This window comes from Nerophis ophidion, linkage group LG06 (genome assembly GCF_033978795.1).
Source record: "Nerophis ophidion isolate RoL-2023_Sa linkage group LG06, RoL_Noph_v1.0, whole genome shotgun sequence".
NCBI classification, from domain to species: Eukaryota; Metazoa; Chordata; class Actinopteri; order Syngnathiformes; family Syngnathidae; genus Nerophis; species Nerophis ophidion.
Window position 1 is genome coordinate 15,504,012 of NC_084616.1, and position 20,000 is coordinate 15,524,011.

Consider the following 20,000-nt stretch of genomic DNA (forward strand, 5'->3'; position numbering starts at 1 on the left):
CCGTGTCGAACCACTTCTCGGAAAAGTTGACCAACATTTTAGCGGACATGTCGCCTGTTATTAAACAAAAAAATAAAAAAATCAAGGTCTATTCTGCCTAGCAACAGGTCCGGGTGTGAAGAGCACCTAATGAAACCTGCAGCATCAAACGTCGGTCGCTGGGCTCCCACAGACGTCCGTCAAACATCAGAGTGACTTTGAAGGCTCTTCCGCGCCGCACCACCAGTCGCTTGCTGCTCAGGCCTTCGGTCTCGTGGCGACTGTGGTTCTCCTCGATCTCAAAGTTTACTATTTTCAGGCGAGTCCGGCCTTTGGGAGGACAGGAATCGTTACGTCCAAAATAAATGTCTTTGTATTTGGCATGAATCATGTCATGACCCGGGTAAACGGACCACGCCACAATCTAATAACTGGAATGATACTTTAGGCCATTGCACTTAAAAAAGTAATAAGATTACATTTTCAGTATGAACCCGTCCAAGACCAAAGAGACAGCCACGGGCTAAAAAAAAAAAAGGTAGGGAGGGAAGAGAAAAGAAAAGGTTACATTTTTCCCCGTTTGTCTATTTCTTGTCCTTAATTCCGTCATGCTTTGCCTTGCATAGCTGGCAGCTTCTCCAAGATGTTGTCCAGTTTGCGATTTGATCCAGAAACCGCAAAAGTCTGAGCGCTCATAGCTCTGCACATCTCAAAGTTCACCATTTTCAGGCGAGTCCGGCCTTTGTGAGGACAGGAATAGTTAGGTCCAAAATAAATATCTTCGTATTTGGCATGAATCATGCCATAACCCGGGTAAACGGACCATGCCACAATTTAATAACTAGAATGAAACTTTAGGCCATTGTACTTAAAAAAGTAATAAGATTACATTTTCAGTATGAACCCGTCCAAGACCAGAGTGACAGACACAGGCTAAAAAAAAAAGGTAGGGAGAAGGTCAACATAACGGGGAGCGAGGGAGGAGAAAAGAAAAGGTTACATTTTTCCCCATTTATTGTCTATTTGTTGTCCTTAATTCCGTCACACTTTGCTTTGCAGAGCTGGCAGCTTCTCCAAGATGTTGTCCAGTTTGCAATTTGATCCAGAAAACGCAAAAGTCTGAGCGCTCATAGCTCTGCACATCTCAAAGTTCACCATCTTCAGGCGAGTCCGGCCTCAGGGAGGACAGGGATCGTTAGGTCCAAAATAAATGTCTTGGTATTTGGCATGAATCATGCCATGACCCGGGTAAACGGACCATGCCACAATCTAATAACTGTAATGAAACTTTAGGTCATTGCACTTAAAAAAGTAAGATTACATTTTCAGTATGAACCCATCCAAGACCAGAGTGACAGACACAGGCTAAGAAAAAAGGTAGGGAGAAGGTAAACATAACGGGGAGCAATGGAGGAGAAAAGAAAAGGTTACATTTTTCCCCGTTTATTGTCTATTTGTTGTCCTTAATTCCGTCACACTTTGCCTCGCAGAGCTGGCAGCTTCTCCAAGATGTGGTCCAGTTTGCGATTTGATCCAGAAAACGCAAAAGTCTGAGTGCTCATAGCTCTGCACATCTCAAAGTTCACCATTTTCAGGCGAGTCCGGCCTCAGGGAGGACAGGGATCGTTAGGTCCAAAATAAATGTCTTGGTATTTGGCATGAATCATGCCATGACCCGGGTAAACGGATCATGCCACAATCTGATAACTGGAATGAAAATTTAGGCCATTGCACTTAAAAAAGAAATAAGATTACATTTTCAGTATGAACCCGTCCAAGACCAGAGTGACCACCACAGGCTAAAAAAAGAATTAAAAAAAAAAAAGGTAGGGAAGAGAAAAGTTACACTTTTCCTCGTTATTGTCTATTTCCTGTCATTAACTCCGTCCTGCTTTGCCTTGCAGAGCTGGCAGCTTCTCCAAGGTGTTGTCCAGTTTGCGATTTGATCCAGAAACCGCAAAAGTCTGAGCACTCATAGCTCTGCACATCTTAAAGTTCACCGTTTTCAGGCCAGTCCGGCCTTTTGGAGGACAGGAATCGTTAGGTCCAAAACAAATGTCTTGGTATTTGACATGACATGGGACAATCTGTATAGTGTTCACAAGCTGAAGATTAAGCTTTTAATAAATAAAACGAGGGACAAAAATACCAAAAAACTGAGGACGCTAACAAGCGTGGAGCTAAAAAAAAAAAAAAAGTCTCCAAGGGTGAAAAACGAAGAATACCAGCCAGCAAAAAACCGGATAACCTAAATGTTGCATTTAGCAAACATCGACCCAGCGACTAGTGCTGGGTGACACAAAACTACAAAGCCAAGTGATTAACCAAAACACCTGGTGGGAACACTAATTGCTAAACAAAGACAGGTGAGCAGAATCAGTGCCCATGGAAACCAGCAGTACACGGGGAAAACGGGTGCACCCAGGAAACGGACTAAAACAGGAAAAACTTACCAAACATGAATCATGCCATGACCCGGGTAAACGGATCATGCCACAATCTAATAACTCTAATGAAACTTTAGGTCATTGCACTTAAAAAAAAGTCCTTAATTTCGTCACACTTTGCCTTGCAGAGCTGGCAGCTTCTCCGAGATATTGTCCCGTTTGCGATTTGATCCAGAAAGTCTGAGTGCTCACAGCTCTGCCCATCCCTCAATTATTTGTGGCTACTTTAGAGTACCTGAGGGGGGACGTTTAGTCCAATCAGCAGATGTTCTGTTATCATTTTGAACAGGTAGACGTCTTCAACGTCCTCCACTGTAAAAAAAAAATAATCGCCAGGCTTCTCCTAAGGGTCCATCGTTTGTCTAAAAACAAACGTTTCTTCAGGAACCGGGGCTTCTCGTTGAAAAGAGCTCGTCGATTTTGTCGAGAGGCAAGTTGATCAATTCCTTTTGTGCAGATTTTGAAGAGCAGTGGAGCAAAAGAGGCTCCAAAATAGTTAAGACAAATCAAAACAAAAGACGCAAGCAGGAGAGGTAAGAGGGAGGGAAGAGAAAGCGGCCGCCTTCACTGAGAGCCAGAGAGAAGGCGGCCCTTTTAATAGACAGTTTAGTTAAATACATGAAATAATATTTGAACAATAATTAAAAAAACACCATGACAGAAAAATAATACAGTATTTTTTTTTATGATTTATACTATATTATTATATGGATATACTTTTTAAAGTTTATATACTTCTTTGGGATCTGATATATAATTATTATAATTTTATTGTTATTATTTTAAATAGGTTTGAATACTTTTTAGGTCAAAAAAATAAAATTAAATAAATATGTATGTATGTATGTATGAAGCCCCTAAAGGGACATGGGGAAAAAAAATTGGTGGGAAGTCTTTTTTTATTTTTGTCATTTTTAATTTAGATATGTATTCTGTGCACATAAGATACATATCGGAAAAAAAAAAAAAAAAAAAATAGAAAAATCCTCCCCCAAAATTTTCCCCAATGTCCCTTTAGATCAGGGGTGTCAAACTCAAATACAGAATGGGCCAAAATTTAAAACTGAACAAAGCCGCAGGCCAAGGTTGAACAAATTAACCTTTTAATAGGGACCCAAACAAGTTTTGCATTGAATATTGAACGAGCAAGGCTTATATAACTTTATAGTGACATGCAAAATCAAATATTGTAGCATCCTGAAAGAGTTAGTGCTGCAAGGGGTTCTGGGTATTTGTTTGTTGTGTTTATGTTGGGTTACGGTGCGGATGTTCTCCCTAAATGTGGTTGTCATTCTTGTTTGGTGTGGGTTCACAGTGTGGCGCATATTTGTAACAGTATTAAAGTTGTTCATACGGCTACCCTCAGTGTGACCTGTATGGCGGTTGACCAAGTATGCCTTGCATTCACTTGTTTGTGTGTAAAGTCCGCATATAGTATGTGACTGGGCCGACACAATGTTTGTATGGAGAAAAAGCGGACGGGACGACAGGTTGTAGAGGACGTTGAATGTAGTGCCTTTAAGGCACGTCCCCAATGATGTTGTTGGGTGGAAATCGAGAGAAATTCGGGAGATTGGTTGCCCCGGGTGATTTTCGGCAAGGGCACTGAAATTCGGGAGTCTCCCGGGAAAATCGGGAGGGTTGGTAAGTAGGAGTATTAGTGGTGAATGTTGTGTTATAATACCGGCGGGCCAGCTCTAATGTTAATTTGATATTGCCTCAAAGGCCAAATTAAATTACACGGTGGGCCAAATTTGGCCCGCGGGCCAGAGTTTGACACCCATGCTTTAGGGGCTCCACATGTATGTACATATACATTTTATTTGATTGATTTTTTAAAATTATTATTATTTTTTTTTTTTTGTTAACCTAAATTGATTCTTCAAAATTGTGAACCGGAATTGAAACTAAAAAAAAAAAATTAATCACGATTGGGATATGAATCGATTTTTTCAGCATTTATTTTGGTTAAAAAAAAAACCCAAACAATTTAATACACTATTTCACAAATTAATTAATCCACGAGGGAACCCACGCATTCATGGGGAGAACATGCAAACTCCACAAAGAAAGATCCCGAGCGCAGGATCCAACCCAGGACTACTCAGGACCTTTTTATTATGAGGCACATGCACTAACCCCTGGTTCCACCGTGCTGCCCATACTGTATTTAATATAAATGTACATATATGTATATTATATTTTTTTAGATTTTTTAAAAATTTAAATAGGTTCAAATACTTTTAAGTAAAAAAAATAAAATAAATAAATAAATAAATATGTATGTATGTATATTAACAGTTTTGTTTTGTTTTTTGTTTTTTGTAAGGGGGGGGGGGGGGTTAACCTCAAATGATTCTTCAAAATTGTGAACTGGAATTTAAATATTTTTAAATCAGGATTTGGATGGGAATTGATTTTTTTCAGCATTTATTTTGGTTTAAAAAAAAAAAAGCCAAACAATATAGTACACTATTTCACAATTGAATGATCAGAATTTTTTAATGATAAATTTGTTCATATATTATATAAATTTTATATGAAAATAAAGTGCATTACTTTTAATATATTATATTGTATTTTTTATTGTTATTTTAATGTGTCAGCATTATCTATGTAAATAAAATAATGAATTGATATTATACAATAATAAAATAGCATTATTAAAATCTAAAATTATTTTTAGACGCATCAGGACAAAAAAAAATACAGGCATTATTCCTAAGAAAAAGACACCTGGCACTTGTTGCAGTTAATCAGGTTAAGCCTCCCAGTCGCTGTACGAGGAAACACGGCATGAATATGTAAATCATTTAAATATGACAACGTTGCATAAGTCCAAAAAGTATTCTTGTATAAACCTAACCGTTTAAAAAATAACACATATTGAATTAAAAATATTTATTACTTCAAATATAAATTAATAATTTACTGTTTAAAATAAAAAAATATATTGAATTAACAATATTTGTTATATTAAAATAAAAGTGAATAATTTACTGAATAAAATAAAATAAAATACATGTTGAATCAAAAATATTATATTACTTCAAATTCAAATGAATTTGTTTAAAATAAAATACATAAGGAATTAAAAATAATATATTACTTCAACTATAAGTGAATAATTTACTGTTTAAAATAAAATAAAATACATACTGAATTAAAAATACTTATTATATTACATCAAATATAAGTGAATAATTTACTGTTTAATATAAAATAAAGTAAAATAAAATACATATTGAATCAAAAATAATTATATTACTTCAAATATAAGTAAATAATTTACTGTTTAAAATAAAATTAAAAATACATATTGAATTAAAAATATTATTTAACTTAAAATATAAGTGAATAATTCGCTGTTTAAAATCAAATAAAATACATATTGAATTAGAAATATATTACTTCAAATATAAGTCAATCATTTACTGTTTAAAATACATATTGAATTAAAATTATATTACTTCAAATATAAGTGAATAATTTACTGTTTAAAATAAAATAAAATACTTATTGAATTAGAAATATATTACTTCAAATATAAGTCAATCATTTACTGTTTAAAATAAAATACATATTGAATTAAAATTATATTACTTCAAATATAAGTAAATAATTTACTGTTTAAAATAAAATAAGAATACATATTGAATTAAAAATATGTATTACTTCAATAAGTGAATAGTTTACTGTTCAAAATAAAATAAAATACATACTGAATTAAAAATTCTTATTATATTACATCAAATATAAGTGAATAATTTAATGTTTAATATAAAATAAAGTAAAATAAAATAAAATACATATTGAATCCAAAATAATTATATTACTTCAAATATAAGTAAATAATTTACTGTTTAAAATAAAATAAAAAATACATATTGAATTAAAAATATTATTTAACTTCAAATATAAGTGAATAATTTGCTGTTTAAAATCAAATAAAATACATATTGAACTAGAAATATACTACTTCAAATATAAGTCAATCATTTACTGTTTAAAATAAAATACATATTGAATTAAAATTATATTACTTCAAATATAAGTGAATAATTTACTGTTTAAAATAAAAAAAAATACATATTGAATTAAAAATATGTATTACTTCAATAAGTGAATAGTTTACTGTTCAAAATAAAATAAATTTAATAAAAAATATTACTTTAAATATAATTGAATAATTTACAGTTCAAAATAAAATAAAATACATATTGAATTAGAAATATTACTTCAAATATAAAGTGAATAATTTACTGTTCAAAATAAAATAAAATAAAACATTAAATTAAAAACATTTTATATAACTTCAAATATAAGTGAAATATTTACTGTTTAAAATAAAATAAAATACATACTGAATTAGAAATATTACTTCAAATATAAGTCAATCATTTTCTGTTTAAAATAAAAATATTACTTCAAATACAAGTTACTAATTCACTGTTTAAAATAAAATTAAGTAATAATACATATTCAATCAAAAATATTTATTATATTACTTCAAAAATAAGTGAATAATTTACTGTTCAAAATAAAATAAAATACATATTGAATTAAAATATTTATTATATTACTTTAAATGTAAGTGAATAAGTTACTGTTCAAAATAAAATAAAATACATATTGATTTGAAAATATTTGTTATATTTCCTCAAATATAAGTGAATAATTTACTGTTTAAAATAAAATAAAATAAAATATTTATTGAATTAAAAATATTTATTTTTTATTATTTCAAATATAAGTGAATAATTTACTGTGTAAACTAAAATAAAATAAATTAATATTTAATTAAAAAATATATTATATTACTTCAAATATAAGTGAATAATTTACTGTTTGAAAAAAACACATATTGAATTAAAAATATGTATTATATTACTTCAAATATAAGTGAATAATTTACTGTTTAAAATAAAATAAAATGAAATGCATCCATCCATCCATTTTCTGCCGCTCATTCCCTTTGGACATATCGAATTAAAAATATTTATTATATTACTTCAAAAATAAGTGAATAATTTACCTTTTAAAACAAAATAAAACAAAATACTTATTGAATCAAAAATATCTTTTATATTACTTCAAATATAAGTCAATCATTTATAGGCTCCTGGCTGTGTACATTACATACACACCCACTGGTGGAAACATGAGTAACACATTAGAAATGGTATTATTCAATGTGTCCTAAATAAACATTTAACTTAAATAACAATAATTGAAAAAAATATTTCAAATTCGTTACAACTCACCGCTCATGTTGCGCCTATTTGTGTCTGCGGTGGCGTCCATGCTGTGATTGACATCCACTGGGTAGTCTAGAAAGGCGTGACAGCGAGACTCCGCCCACCTGCTGATAACAAACTCACTGGACCACTTTTTTTTTTTACATATATACTACATACATACATATATACATACAGACATACTGTATACATACATATATACATACATACATACTGCATACATACATGCATACATACATACATACATACATACTGCATACCTACATATATACATACATACATACATACTGAATACATAGGTGCACTTGTCTATGTGCACACGCCCCAGCAAAGGAATGAACACTTTCCTGCGACACAAAAACACTTGTCTTTTTTTTCTATTACTTTTAATATATATTATATTGTATTTTTTATTATTATTTTAATGTGTCAGCATTTTCTATGTAAAAAAAATACTAATAATTGATAATATCAATATTAAAATATAAAATTATTTTTAGACACATCGGGACAAAAAATAATTACAGGCATTATTCCTACGAAAAAGACACCTAGCACTTGTTGCAGTTAAACAAGTTAAGCCTCCCAGTCGCTGTACGAGGAAACACGGCATGAATATATAAATCATGAAAATGTGACGACGTTGCATGAGTCCAAAAAGTATTCTTGTATAACAAACTGTTTAAAAAAATACATGTTATATCAAAAATATTTATATATTACTTCAAATATAAGTGAATCATTTACTTTTTTAAATAAAATAAAATAAATGCATATTGAATTAAAAATATGTATTATATTACTTCAAATATAAGGGAATAATTTACTGTTTAAAATAAAATAAAACAAAATAAAATACATATTAAATTAAAATATTTATTAATTTACTTCAAATATAAGTGAATAATTTACTGTTCAAAATAAAATTAAAATAAAACAAATACTGAATTAAAAATATTTATTATTTTACTTCAAATATGAGTGAATAATTGACTGTTTAAAATAAAATAAAATATAAATACATATTGAATTAAACATATTTACTATATTACTTCAAATATAAGTAAATAATTTACTCTTTAAAATAAAATAAATTTAAAATACATATTGAATTAAAAAATATTTACTGTATTACTTTAAATATAAGTGAATAATTTACAGTTTAAAATAAATAAATAAAAAAACACATATTGAATTAAAAATATTTATTATATATTACTTCAAATATAAGGGAATAATTTACTGTTTAAAATAAAATAAATAAATACATATTGAATTAAAAAATTTTATTATAATACTTCAAATATAAGTGAATAATTTACTGTTTAAAATTAAATTAAATAAAATACATATTGAATTAAAAATATTTATTATATTACTTCAAATATGAGTGAATAATTTACTGTTTAAAATAAAACAAAATAAAATAAAATAAAATACATATTGAATTAAAAAATTATATTCTGTACTTCAAATATAAGTGAATGATTTACTGTTTAAAATAAAATAAAATAAAATACATATTGAATTAAAAATATTTATTATATTACTTTAAATATAAGTCAATCATTTGCTGTTCAAAATAAAATAAAATAAAATAAAATATATATAGAATTAAAAACATTTATTATATTACCTTAAATATAAGTCAATAATTTACTGTTCAAAATAAAATAAAATACAATAAAATACATATTGAATTGAAAATATTTATTATATTACTTCAAATATAAGGGAATACTTTACTGTTTAAAATAAAATAAAATAAAATAAAATACTTATTGAATCAAAAATATTTACTATATTACTTCAAATATAAGTCAATCATTTATAGGCTCCTGGGTGTGTACATTACATACACACCCACTGGTGGAAACATGAGTAACACGTTAGAAATGGTATTATTCAATGTGTCCTAAATAAACATTTAACATAAATAACAATAATTGAAAAAAATATTTCAAATTCGTTACAACTCACCGCTCATGTTGCGCCTATTTGTGTCTGCGGTGGCGTCCATGCTGTGATTGACATCCACTGGGTAGTCTAGAAAGGCGTGACAGCGAGACTCCGCCCACCTGCTGATAACAAACTCACTGGACCACTTTTTTTTTTTTTTTTTAAGAGAACGATCTATCAATGAAAAAACAGAGAAACATGGCAGTTATTCTCCACATGTATAACGAGAGTGAATATGTATATACTGTCTACACACTGTACATATTTACTGCAAACATACATATTTACATACATACATACTGCATACATACATATATACATACTGCATAATACATATATACATACATACATATATACATACATACATACTGCATAATACATATATACATACATACATACTGCATACATACATACTGTATACATACATATATACATACATACTGCATAAATACATATATAAATATATACATACTGTATACATACATATATACATACATACATACATACTGTATACATACATATATAAATACATACATACTGTATACATATATATATACATACATACATACTGCATACATACATATATAAATACATAAATACATACTGACTATTTTGTACAGGCGGCATAGCTCGGTTGGTAGAGTGGCCGTGCCAGCAACTCGAGGGTTGCAGGTTCGATTCCCGCTTCCGCCATCCTAGTCACTGCTGTTGTGTCCTTGGGCAAGACACTTTACCCACCTGCTCCCAGTGCCACGCACACTGGTTTATATGTAACTTAGATATTGGGTTTTACTATGTAAAGCGCTTTGAGTCACTCGAGAAAAGCGCTATATAAATATAATTCACTTCACTTCACTACTGTATACATACATATATACATACATACATACATACATACTGCATACATACATACATATATAGATACATACATACTGCATACATACATATATAAATACATACATACTGTATACATACATATTCAAATACATACATACTGTATACATACATATATACATACATACATACTGCATACATACATATATACATACATACATACTGCATAATACAAATATACATACATACATACATACTGTATACATACAAATATACATACTGCATACATACATATATAAATACACACATACTGTATACATACATATATACATACATACATACTGCATAAATACATATATAAATACATACATACATACTGTATACATACATATATACATACATACATACTGTATACATACATATATACATACATACATACTGCATAAATACATATATAAATACATACATACTGTATACATACATATATACATACATACATATATACATACATACATACTGCATACATACATATATAAATACATACATACTGTATACATACATATATACATACATACATACTGTATACATACATATATAAATACATACATACTGTATACATATATATATATACATACATACATACATACTGTATACATACATATATACATACATACATACTGCATACATACATATATAAATACATACATACTGTATACATACATATATACATACATACATACATACATACTGCATACATACATATATAAATACATACATACTGTATACATACATATATACATACATACTGCATACATACATATATAAATACATAAATACATACTGTATACATACATACATACATACTGCATACATACATACATATATAAATACATACATACTGTATACATACATATATAGATACATACATACTGCATACATACATATATAAATACATACATACTGCATACATACATATATAGATACATACATACTGCATACATACATATATACATACATATATACTTTATACATACATAGATACATACATACTGCGAAAAAAGAAGGAAAAGATCTTCATGTCTTGTTCCTTGATCTGGCCAACACCTATGGTTCAGTCCCACATTCATTGCTGTGGACTGCCTTTGAATTCTTCCAAGTACCAACTACAATCACAAATCTTGTAAAACGCTATTTCCAGGATTTGCTGTTTTGCCTCACAACATCAGGATTCACCACTACGTGGCAATCTCTGGAAGTAGGCATCATGGCTGGGTGCACCATCATCTCCCCATTGGCCTTTACGATGGCAATGGAAATCATTATTAGAGCCTCGAAATGGGTGGTTGGTGGAGAACGACTACAATGTGGTCAGAGATTACCACCAGAGAGTCCAGTCCATAGTGGATCCTACATAATAGTAAGAGTCCAGTCCATAGTGGATCTAGCATAATATTGTGAGAGTCCAGTCCATAATAGATCCAACATAATAGTGGAGAGTCCAGTCCGTAGTGGATCTAACATAATAGTGAGAGTCCAGTCCATAGTGGATCTAACATAATAGTGAGAGTCCAGTCCATAGTGGATCCAACATAATAGTAAGAGTCCAGTCCATAGTGGATCTAACATAATAGTGTGAAAGTCCAGTCCATAGTGGATCTAACATAATAGTGTGAGAGTCCAGTCCATAGTGGATCTAACATAATATTGTGAAAGTCCAGTCCATAGTGGATCTAACATAATAGTGGGAGACCAGTCCATAGTGGATCTAACACAATAGTGAGAGTCCAGTCCATAGTGGATCCAACATAATAGTAAGAGTCCAGTCCATAGTGGATCTAACATAATAGTGTGAAAGTCCAGTCCATAGTGGATCTAACATAATAGTGTGAGAGTCCAGCCCATAGTGGATCTAACATAATATTGTGAAAGTCCAGTCCATAGTGGATCTAACATAATAGTGGGAGTCCAGTCCATAGTGGATCTAACATAATAGTGGGAGAGTCCGGTCCATAGTGGATCTAACATAATAGTGTAAGAGTCCAGTCCATAGTGGATCTAACATCATAGTGTGAGAGTCCAGTCCATAGAGGTTCTAACATAATAGTGTGAGAGTCCAGTCCATAGTGGATCTAACATAATAGTGTGAGAGTCTAGTCCATAGTGGATCTAACATAATAGTGTGAGAGTTCAGTCCATAGTGGATCCAACATAATAGTAAGAGTCCAGTCCATAGTGGATCTAACACAATAGTGAGAGTCCAGTCCATAGTGGATCTAACATAATAGTGTGAGAGTCCAGTCCATAGTGGATCTAACATAACAGTGTGAGAGTTCAGTCCATAGTGGATCTAACATAATATTGTGAGAGTCCAGTCCATAGTGGATCTAACATAATAGTGTGAGAGTCTAGTCCATAGTGGATCTAACATAATAGTGTGAGAGTTCAGTCCATAGTGGATCCAACATAATAGTAAGAGTCCAGTCCATAGTGGATCTAGCATAATATTGTGAGATTCCAGTCCATAGGGGCGGTATAGCTCGGTTGGTAGAGCAGCCGTGCCAACAACTTGAGGGTTGCAGGTTCGATTCCCGCTTGTGCTGTCCTAGTTACTGCCGTTGTGTCCTTGGGCAAGACACTTTACCCACCTGCTCCCAGTGCCACCCACACTGGTTTAAATGTAACTTAGATATTGGGTGTCACTATGTAAAGCGCTTTGAGTCACTTGAGAAAAGCGCTATATAAATATAATTCACTTCACTTCACATAGTGGATCTAACATAATAGTGAGAGAGTCTAGTCCCTAGTGGATCCAACATAATAGTGTGAGAGTCCAGTCCATAGTGGATCTAACATAATATTGTGAGATTCCAGTCCATAGTGGATCTAACATTATAGTGAGAGTCCAGTCCATAGTGGATCTAACATAATAGTGTGAGAGTCCAGTCCATAGTGGATCTAACATTATAGTGAGAGTCCAGTCCATAGTGGATCTAACATAATAGTGTGAGAGTCCAGTCCATAGTGGATCTAACATAATAGTGTGAGAGTTCAGTCCATAGTGGATCTAACATAATAGTGTGAGAGTCCAGTCCATAGTGGATCCAACATAATAGTGTGAGAGTCCAGTCCATAGTGGATCTAGCATAATAGTGTGAGATTCCAGTCCATAGTGGATCTAACATAATAGTGTGAGAGTTCAGTCCATAGTGGATCTAAGATAATAGTGAGAGTCCAGTCCGTAGTGGATCTAACATAATAGTGTGAGAGTTCAGTCCATAGTGGATCCAACATAATAGTGTGAGAGTCCAGTCCATAGTGGATCTAGCATGATACTGTGATATTCCAGTCCATAGTGGATCTAACATAATAGTGTGAGAGTCCAGTCCATAGTGGATCTAACATAATAGTGAGAGTCCAGTCCATAGTGGATCTAACATAATGGTGTGAGAGTCCAGTCCATAGTGGATCTAACATAACAGTGTGAGAGTCCAGTCCATAGTGGATCTAACATAATAGTGAGAGAGGCCAGTCCATAGTGGATCTAACATAATAGTAAGAGTCCAGTCCATAGTGGATCTAGCATAATGTTGTGAGATTCCAGTCCATAGTGGATCTAACATAATAGTGTGAGAGTCCAGTCCATAGTGGATCCAACATAATAGTGTGAGAGTCCAGTCCTTAGTGGATCCAACATAATAGTAAGAGTCCAGTCCACAGTGGATCTAGTATAATATTGTGAGATTCCAGTCCATAGTGGATCTAACATAATAGTGAGAGTCCAGTCCATAGTGGATTTAACTTAATAGTGTGAGAGTCCAGTTCATAGTGGATCTAACATAATAGTGAGAGTCCAGTCCATAGTGGATCTAACATAATAGTGTGAGAGTCCAGTCCATAGTGGATCTAACATAATAGTGAGAGTCCAGTCCATAGTGGGTCTGACATAATAGTGTGACAGTCCAGTCCATAGTGGATCTAACATAATAGTAAGAGTCCAGTCCATAGTGGATCTAGCATAATATTGTGAGAATCCAGTCCATAGTGGATCTAACATAATAGTGTGAGAGTCCAGTCCATAGTGGATCTAACATAATAGTGTGAGAGTCCAGTCCATAGTGGATCCAACATAATGGTGTGAGAGTCCAGTCCATAGTGGATCTAACATAATGGTGTGAGAGTCCAGTCCATAGTGGATCTAACATAACAGTGTGAGAGTCCAGTCCATAGTGGATCTAACATAATAGTAAGAGTCCAGTCCATAGTGGATCTAGCATAATATTGTGAGATTCCAGTCCATAGTGGATCTAACATAACATTGTGAGATTCCAGTCCATGGTGGATCCAACATAATAGTGTAGAAGTCCAGTCCATGGTGGATCTAACATAATAGGGTGAAAGTCCAGTCCATAGTGGATCCAACATAATAGTAAGAGTCCAGTCCATAGTGGATCTAGCATAATATTGTGAGAGTCCAGTCTATAGTGGATTTAACTTAATAGTGTGAGAGTCCAGTTCATAGTGGATCTAACATAATAGTGTGAGAGTCCAGTCCATAGTGGATCTAACATAATAGTGAGAGTCCAGTCCATAGTGGGTCTAACATAATAGTGTGACAGTCCAGTCCATAGTGGATCTAACATAACAGTGGGAGTCCAGTCCATAGTGGATCTAACATAATATTGTGACAGTCCAGTCCATAGTGGATCTAACATAATAATGTGACAGTCTAGTCCATATTGGATCTAACATAATAGTGTGAGAGCTCAGTCCATAGTGGATCTAACATAATAGTGTGAGAGTCCAGTCCATAGTGAATCCAACATAATAGTAAGAGTCCAGTCCATAGTGGATCTAGCATAATATTGTGAGATTCCAGTCCATAGTGGATCTAACATAATAGTGTGAGAGTCCAGTCCATAGTGGATCTAACATAATAGTGTGAGAGTCCAGTCCATAGTGAATTTAACATAATAGCGTGACAGTCCAGTCCATAGTGGATCCAACATAATAGTGAGAGTCCAGTCCATAGTGGATCTAACATAACGGTGTGAGAGTCCAGTCCATAGTGGATCTAACATAATAGTGTGAGAGTCCAGTCCATAGTGGATCTAACATGATAGTGTGAGAGTCCAGTCCATAGTGGATCTAACATTATAGTGAGAGTCCAGTCCATAGTGGATCTAACATAATAGTGTGAGAGTCCAGTCTATAGTGGATCTAACATAATAGCGTGAGAGTCCAATCCATAGTGGATCTAACATAATAGTGAGAGTCCAGTCCATAGTGGATCCAACATAATAGTGAGAGTCCAGTCCATAGTGGATCCAACATAATAGTGGGAGTCCAGTCCATAGTGAATGTAACATAATAGTGTGAATAGTCTCCCAACATTTGCGGTCCTCTCCAAGGTTTCTCATAGTCATTCTCATCGACGTCCCTCTGGGTTGTGAGTTTTTCCTTGCCCTCATGTGGGCGCTGAACCCAGGATGTTGTTGTGGCTTGTGCAGCCCTTTGAGACACTTGTGATTTAGGGCTACATAAATAAAAATTCCTAGCGCCATCACTACTGTCAACAGAGGAGATAAAGTGTTTTATTTAAATAAATATATTATTTAATAAGCAAGTTTGAGAACCATTGGCAAATGTTCACCGAGTTCTGGCCTTGGCACGCATATTTGTGTCCTCGTTTTTGGTCGGCCTGTAAAAGCGCCGTCTTGATCTCTGGTGAGGGCAGAGAAAGAAGAGGCGAGGAGTCGCTGGTTTGTTCAGTTGGTATTTAATAAAAGTGTTCAAAGTGCACTTCGACACACACTTCTCAGAGTTAAGCAAGCTACTGGGTTAGTTCCTACGTCCCTGACTCCTCGTGACCACGGCCCAGCAGGGGGCCAGCAACGCCGTGTCTGGAGAAGAAAATATTACTGCAGTGAAAGTCGGCCTTTGCACAGTTTGTAACAGTCGGGTTCAGAGCACGGGTGGCAAAGTCAAAAGCAAACACCTGGAAGTGATTTGTGTCAATAAAGTACTTAATATTTTCTCATTAAATGTCATTGTTTTTTTTTTTCATTTTGACTGAAAAAATATATGTACTGCTTGAAACTGCATACCTTTTTAGCTTTAATAGTACCCAATATTGCAACAAATATATGAAATATTATCATACTTTCCAAACATGTTTTTGTCTGAGTAGAAATACCTAACTTTGCAGCAAACAACCCATCAAATTCATTAAAAAATGGCAATAAACGTATAGTTGGGTTTTACAGCATATAACTTTTTATATACGTTTTTTTTTTTTTTTGCGTTAAAATTCTGCTGACTGAGCTGCCAGTTTTTGGACTGTAAAATCTACGGTTGCTGTTTTTATCTGCGTATTACTGTAAACGGAAAGACGGTACATTTGTTTTTGTTTTTACGGTAAAAAAAAAACTGGCGGCTAAGTTGCCAAAATAAATAAAGAACTTGTACTGTTTTTCCATGAACAATATCATGTTGTGGAAAACAATTTAACACAAAAATTCTGGCAACTAATCTGTCAGCTTTTTCTGTAAAAAAAAAAAAATTTAATCCAAATAACAGTGGTACGGTTTTTCCATTTACCGTTTTATGTTGTAAAAATATTTAAAAAGCACAATTTTACAGTAAAAATTTGTAAATGTTAAGTTTTTACTGTAAAATGGACAGTCTATTTAAAAAAATATACATATATATACAGTATATATATATACACACACAGTATATATATATATATACAGTTTTTATATATATATACATACACACAGTATAAATATATATATATGTAATATATATATATATACATATTTATATATATATATGTATATATATACACACACAGTATATATATATATATATATATATATATATATATTTTTATTTTTTTTTAAGTTTTTAAGTAGACTGTCCATTTTACAGTGAAAACTTGACATTTACAAAATTTTACTGTAAAATAGTGGGTTCTTGATTTTTTACAACATTTTATGGTAAATGGAAAAACCCTACCAGTGTTTTTTTTTGGGGGGGGGGGATTGGGTTACGGAAAAAGCGGACAGTTTAGTTGCCAGAATTTTTGTGTTAATTGACACTGGTTTTTCCATCCATCCATCCATCCATCCATCCATCCATCCATCCATCCAGCTTCTTCCGCTTATCCGAGGTCGGGTCGCGGGGGCAGCAGCTTAAGCAGGGAAGCCCAGACTTCCCTCTCCCCAGCCACTTCATCCAGCTCTTCCCGGAGGATCCCGAGGCGTTCCCATTCCAGCCGGGAGACATAGTTTTCCCAACGTGGCCTCCTACCGGCTGGACGGGCCCTAAACACCTCCATAGGGAGGCCTGCAGGGGGCATCCTGACCAGATGCCCGAAACATTCGTTTTTACAACATGATATTGTTCATGGAAAAACAGTACTGTGACGTTTCGCTGGCATTGAGGTGATGCGGTTGCGTTCTCTCAATTATGCAGTCGGATAAGACACAGCGTAAAGGTAAGAAATTATTTATTTATGCTAAAGAACAAACTAAGAACATAACACTTGCACAAAGGCACTATAGACAAAACCAACAGAACTAGCATGTGAGCTAGACGGAACAAAAGACGCTAGCATATGAGCTCGGGAAATAAACAAACCGATAGCGTGGAAGCTAATCGAGGTCAAAAGGGTATTCAGCACAATGCGGGATCGCATCAAGAGCAAATTACACTGGGAGACCGAAGGAACAAAAAGAGCAGGCTTGAATACAGGGAATAGTCAAAAAGCAGGTGCGCGTGACAAACAGAAGCCAGGTGACACAACTGCGTTGCTAAGGGAACGGAGCAAACAAGAAGTGCCACCAGGAACTAAGGAAGACAAACTAACCAGATGTGATACAAAAACAGAACTAAACCAGAACATGACATGATCCAAGTAGCGGATTGTGACAAGTACAAGTTCTTTATTTATTCTGGCAACTTAAGACGCCAGTTTTTCTACGGTAAAAAACAAACGTACCGTCTTTCCGTTTACAGTAATTCACTGTTAAAAATAACTGTAGATTTTACTGTCAAAAACTGGCAGCTCAGTCAAAATAATTGTATATTATGTATATATATATATATATATATATATATATATATATATTTAAAATTAATAATTAAATCAAATTCCTACATTATTCGCTGTTACAAGCGGCCCTTTTGATGGCAGCCATAACTGCCATGTGGCCCCCCATGAAAACCACTTTGACATCTGTTGTTTAGACTGACGCCCCAGGAGAGGTATCAGTTTAACAATGTGATCAAAACCAACTCTTTCTCCAACATTTGTGTGGTCAATGGCATCAAATTGTGTCCAAGGTGTAATGTCACCAAAAGAAAACAAGTTAAAGTCGGACGTACAACTGGCGTTCCTGAAGGCAGTCAATTGTCACTCGGAGACTGTATGACTGTAGGAAAATAAAAAAACAACAACACTCTGTTCCCATGGGGAGAGGAAACAGACAGCCTCGTTCCTGAGTAGGCGGAATGAAGATGGCGAAGCAAAACCAGAATGGAGCAGACGGATTTCTTCACTCAGCTTCCTGCAACCACACAGAGGCCAGATTGTGACAATCACACTTCATGAATGAGTGAATGAATGGAATGAGACTAAACTGAATGGGAGTCCATGATATACCAGCGTCCACTACAAAGGACACGAGCAGCAATCATACACGTTTTGACTATTTAGTCGTGTGGAATGTTAGAAAAAGGTGTGATCAAGTGAAATGAGTCAAACAGAACAATGAAATACTCTAACTTATTTATTGGTAAACGTCTGGAATGGACTTATACTGTCTTTAAGTTGAAAGGGGGTGGTAATAGTTTAACTCGCAATGGCCACAATAAGTAAGTTTCATGATGCAGAAAGTGTTATGATGCAGACACATTTGTTATTGAATACTTTCTAAGACATGTTCTATCTGTGTAAAAAAATGTGCAATTATAATTGTTTAATTCTTGTTAAATAAACCTCTGCCTTGTTTATCACGGACTGATGACATGTTTTTTAAACATAACTTCTAATATTTCTTATCATAATTTTAATATAAAAATTTGATATATATACACATACATACATATATATACATACATATACACGTATATACACATACATATTTATATTTATTTATTTATATATATTTTTATTTATTTATTTATATATATTTGTGTATATATACACATATATACACACAAATATATATATATATACACACACACACACACACACACACACACACACACACACATAAAAGTATATTTTATTTCCATTTTTTTAATTTTTTTATTTTGTTTAAATATATATTTTTTAATGTGTTTCTTAATGCCTTGATAAAAGTTTTTCACTGATAGGTATTAAAAAACACACTAAAAAATATGCATTTAAACAAAATAAAAATGAAAAAAAAAATATATATATAATATATATATATATTTATTTTTTAAATGTATTTATTTTGTTTAGATATATATTTTTTTATGTGTTTTTAGTGCC

The 20,000-nt window shown here is 32.9% G+C and overlaps 2 protein-coding genes across 7 annotated transcripts in view; both read right to left on the reverse strand.

Annotated features, from left to right (window-relative positions):
* Window positions 1-9,760, reverse strand: part of LOC133554251 (protein-glutamine gamma-glutamyltransferase 5-like) — a 39,582-nt gene extending 29,822 nt beyond the window's left edge. For all 6 annotated transcript variants that reach the window (XM_061902751.1, XM_061902756.1, XM_061902755.1 and 3 more), the window contains exons 1-4: window positions 9,665-9,760; window positions 7,691-7,788; window positions 127-309; window positions 1-54 (exon numbers count right to left, since the gene is read on the reverse strand). The exon at window positions 1-54 is cut by the window's left edge and continues 183 nt beyond it. In XM_061902751.1, the coding sequence (XP_061758735.1) occupies window positions 1-54; window positions 127-309; window positions 7,691-7,730 (277 nt within the window). In that variant the 5' untranslated portion in view covers window positions 7,731-7,788; window positions 9,665-9,760. The remainder of the gene's footprint in view (window positions 55-126; window positions 310-7,690; window positions 7,789-9,664) is intronic.
* A 7,838-nt stretch (window positions 9,761-17,598) lies between these two features.
* The window catches only part of LOC133554252 (collagen alpha-1(XXVIII) chain-like), an 80,123-nt gene continuing 77,721 nt past the window's right edge, over window positions 17,599-20,000 (reverse strand). Inside the window, exon 35 of the mRNA XM_061902757.1 lies at window positions 17,599-19,047. Coding sequence (XP_061758741.1) covers window positions 19,040-19,047 — 8 coding nt within the window. The 3' untranslated portion in view covers window positions 17,599-19,039. The remainder of the gene's footprint in view (window positions 19,048-20,000) is intronic.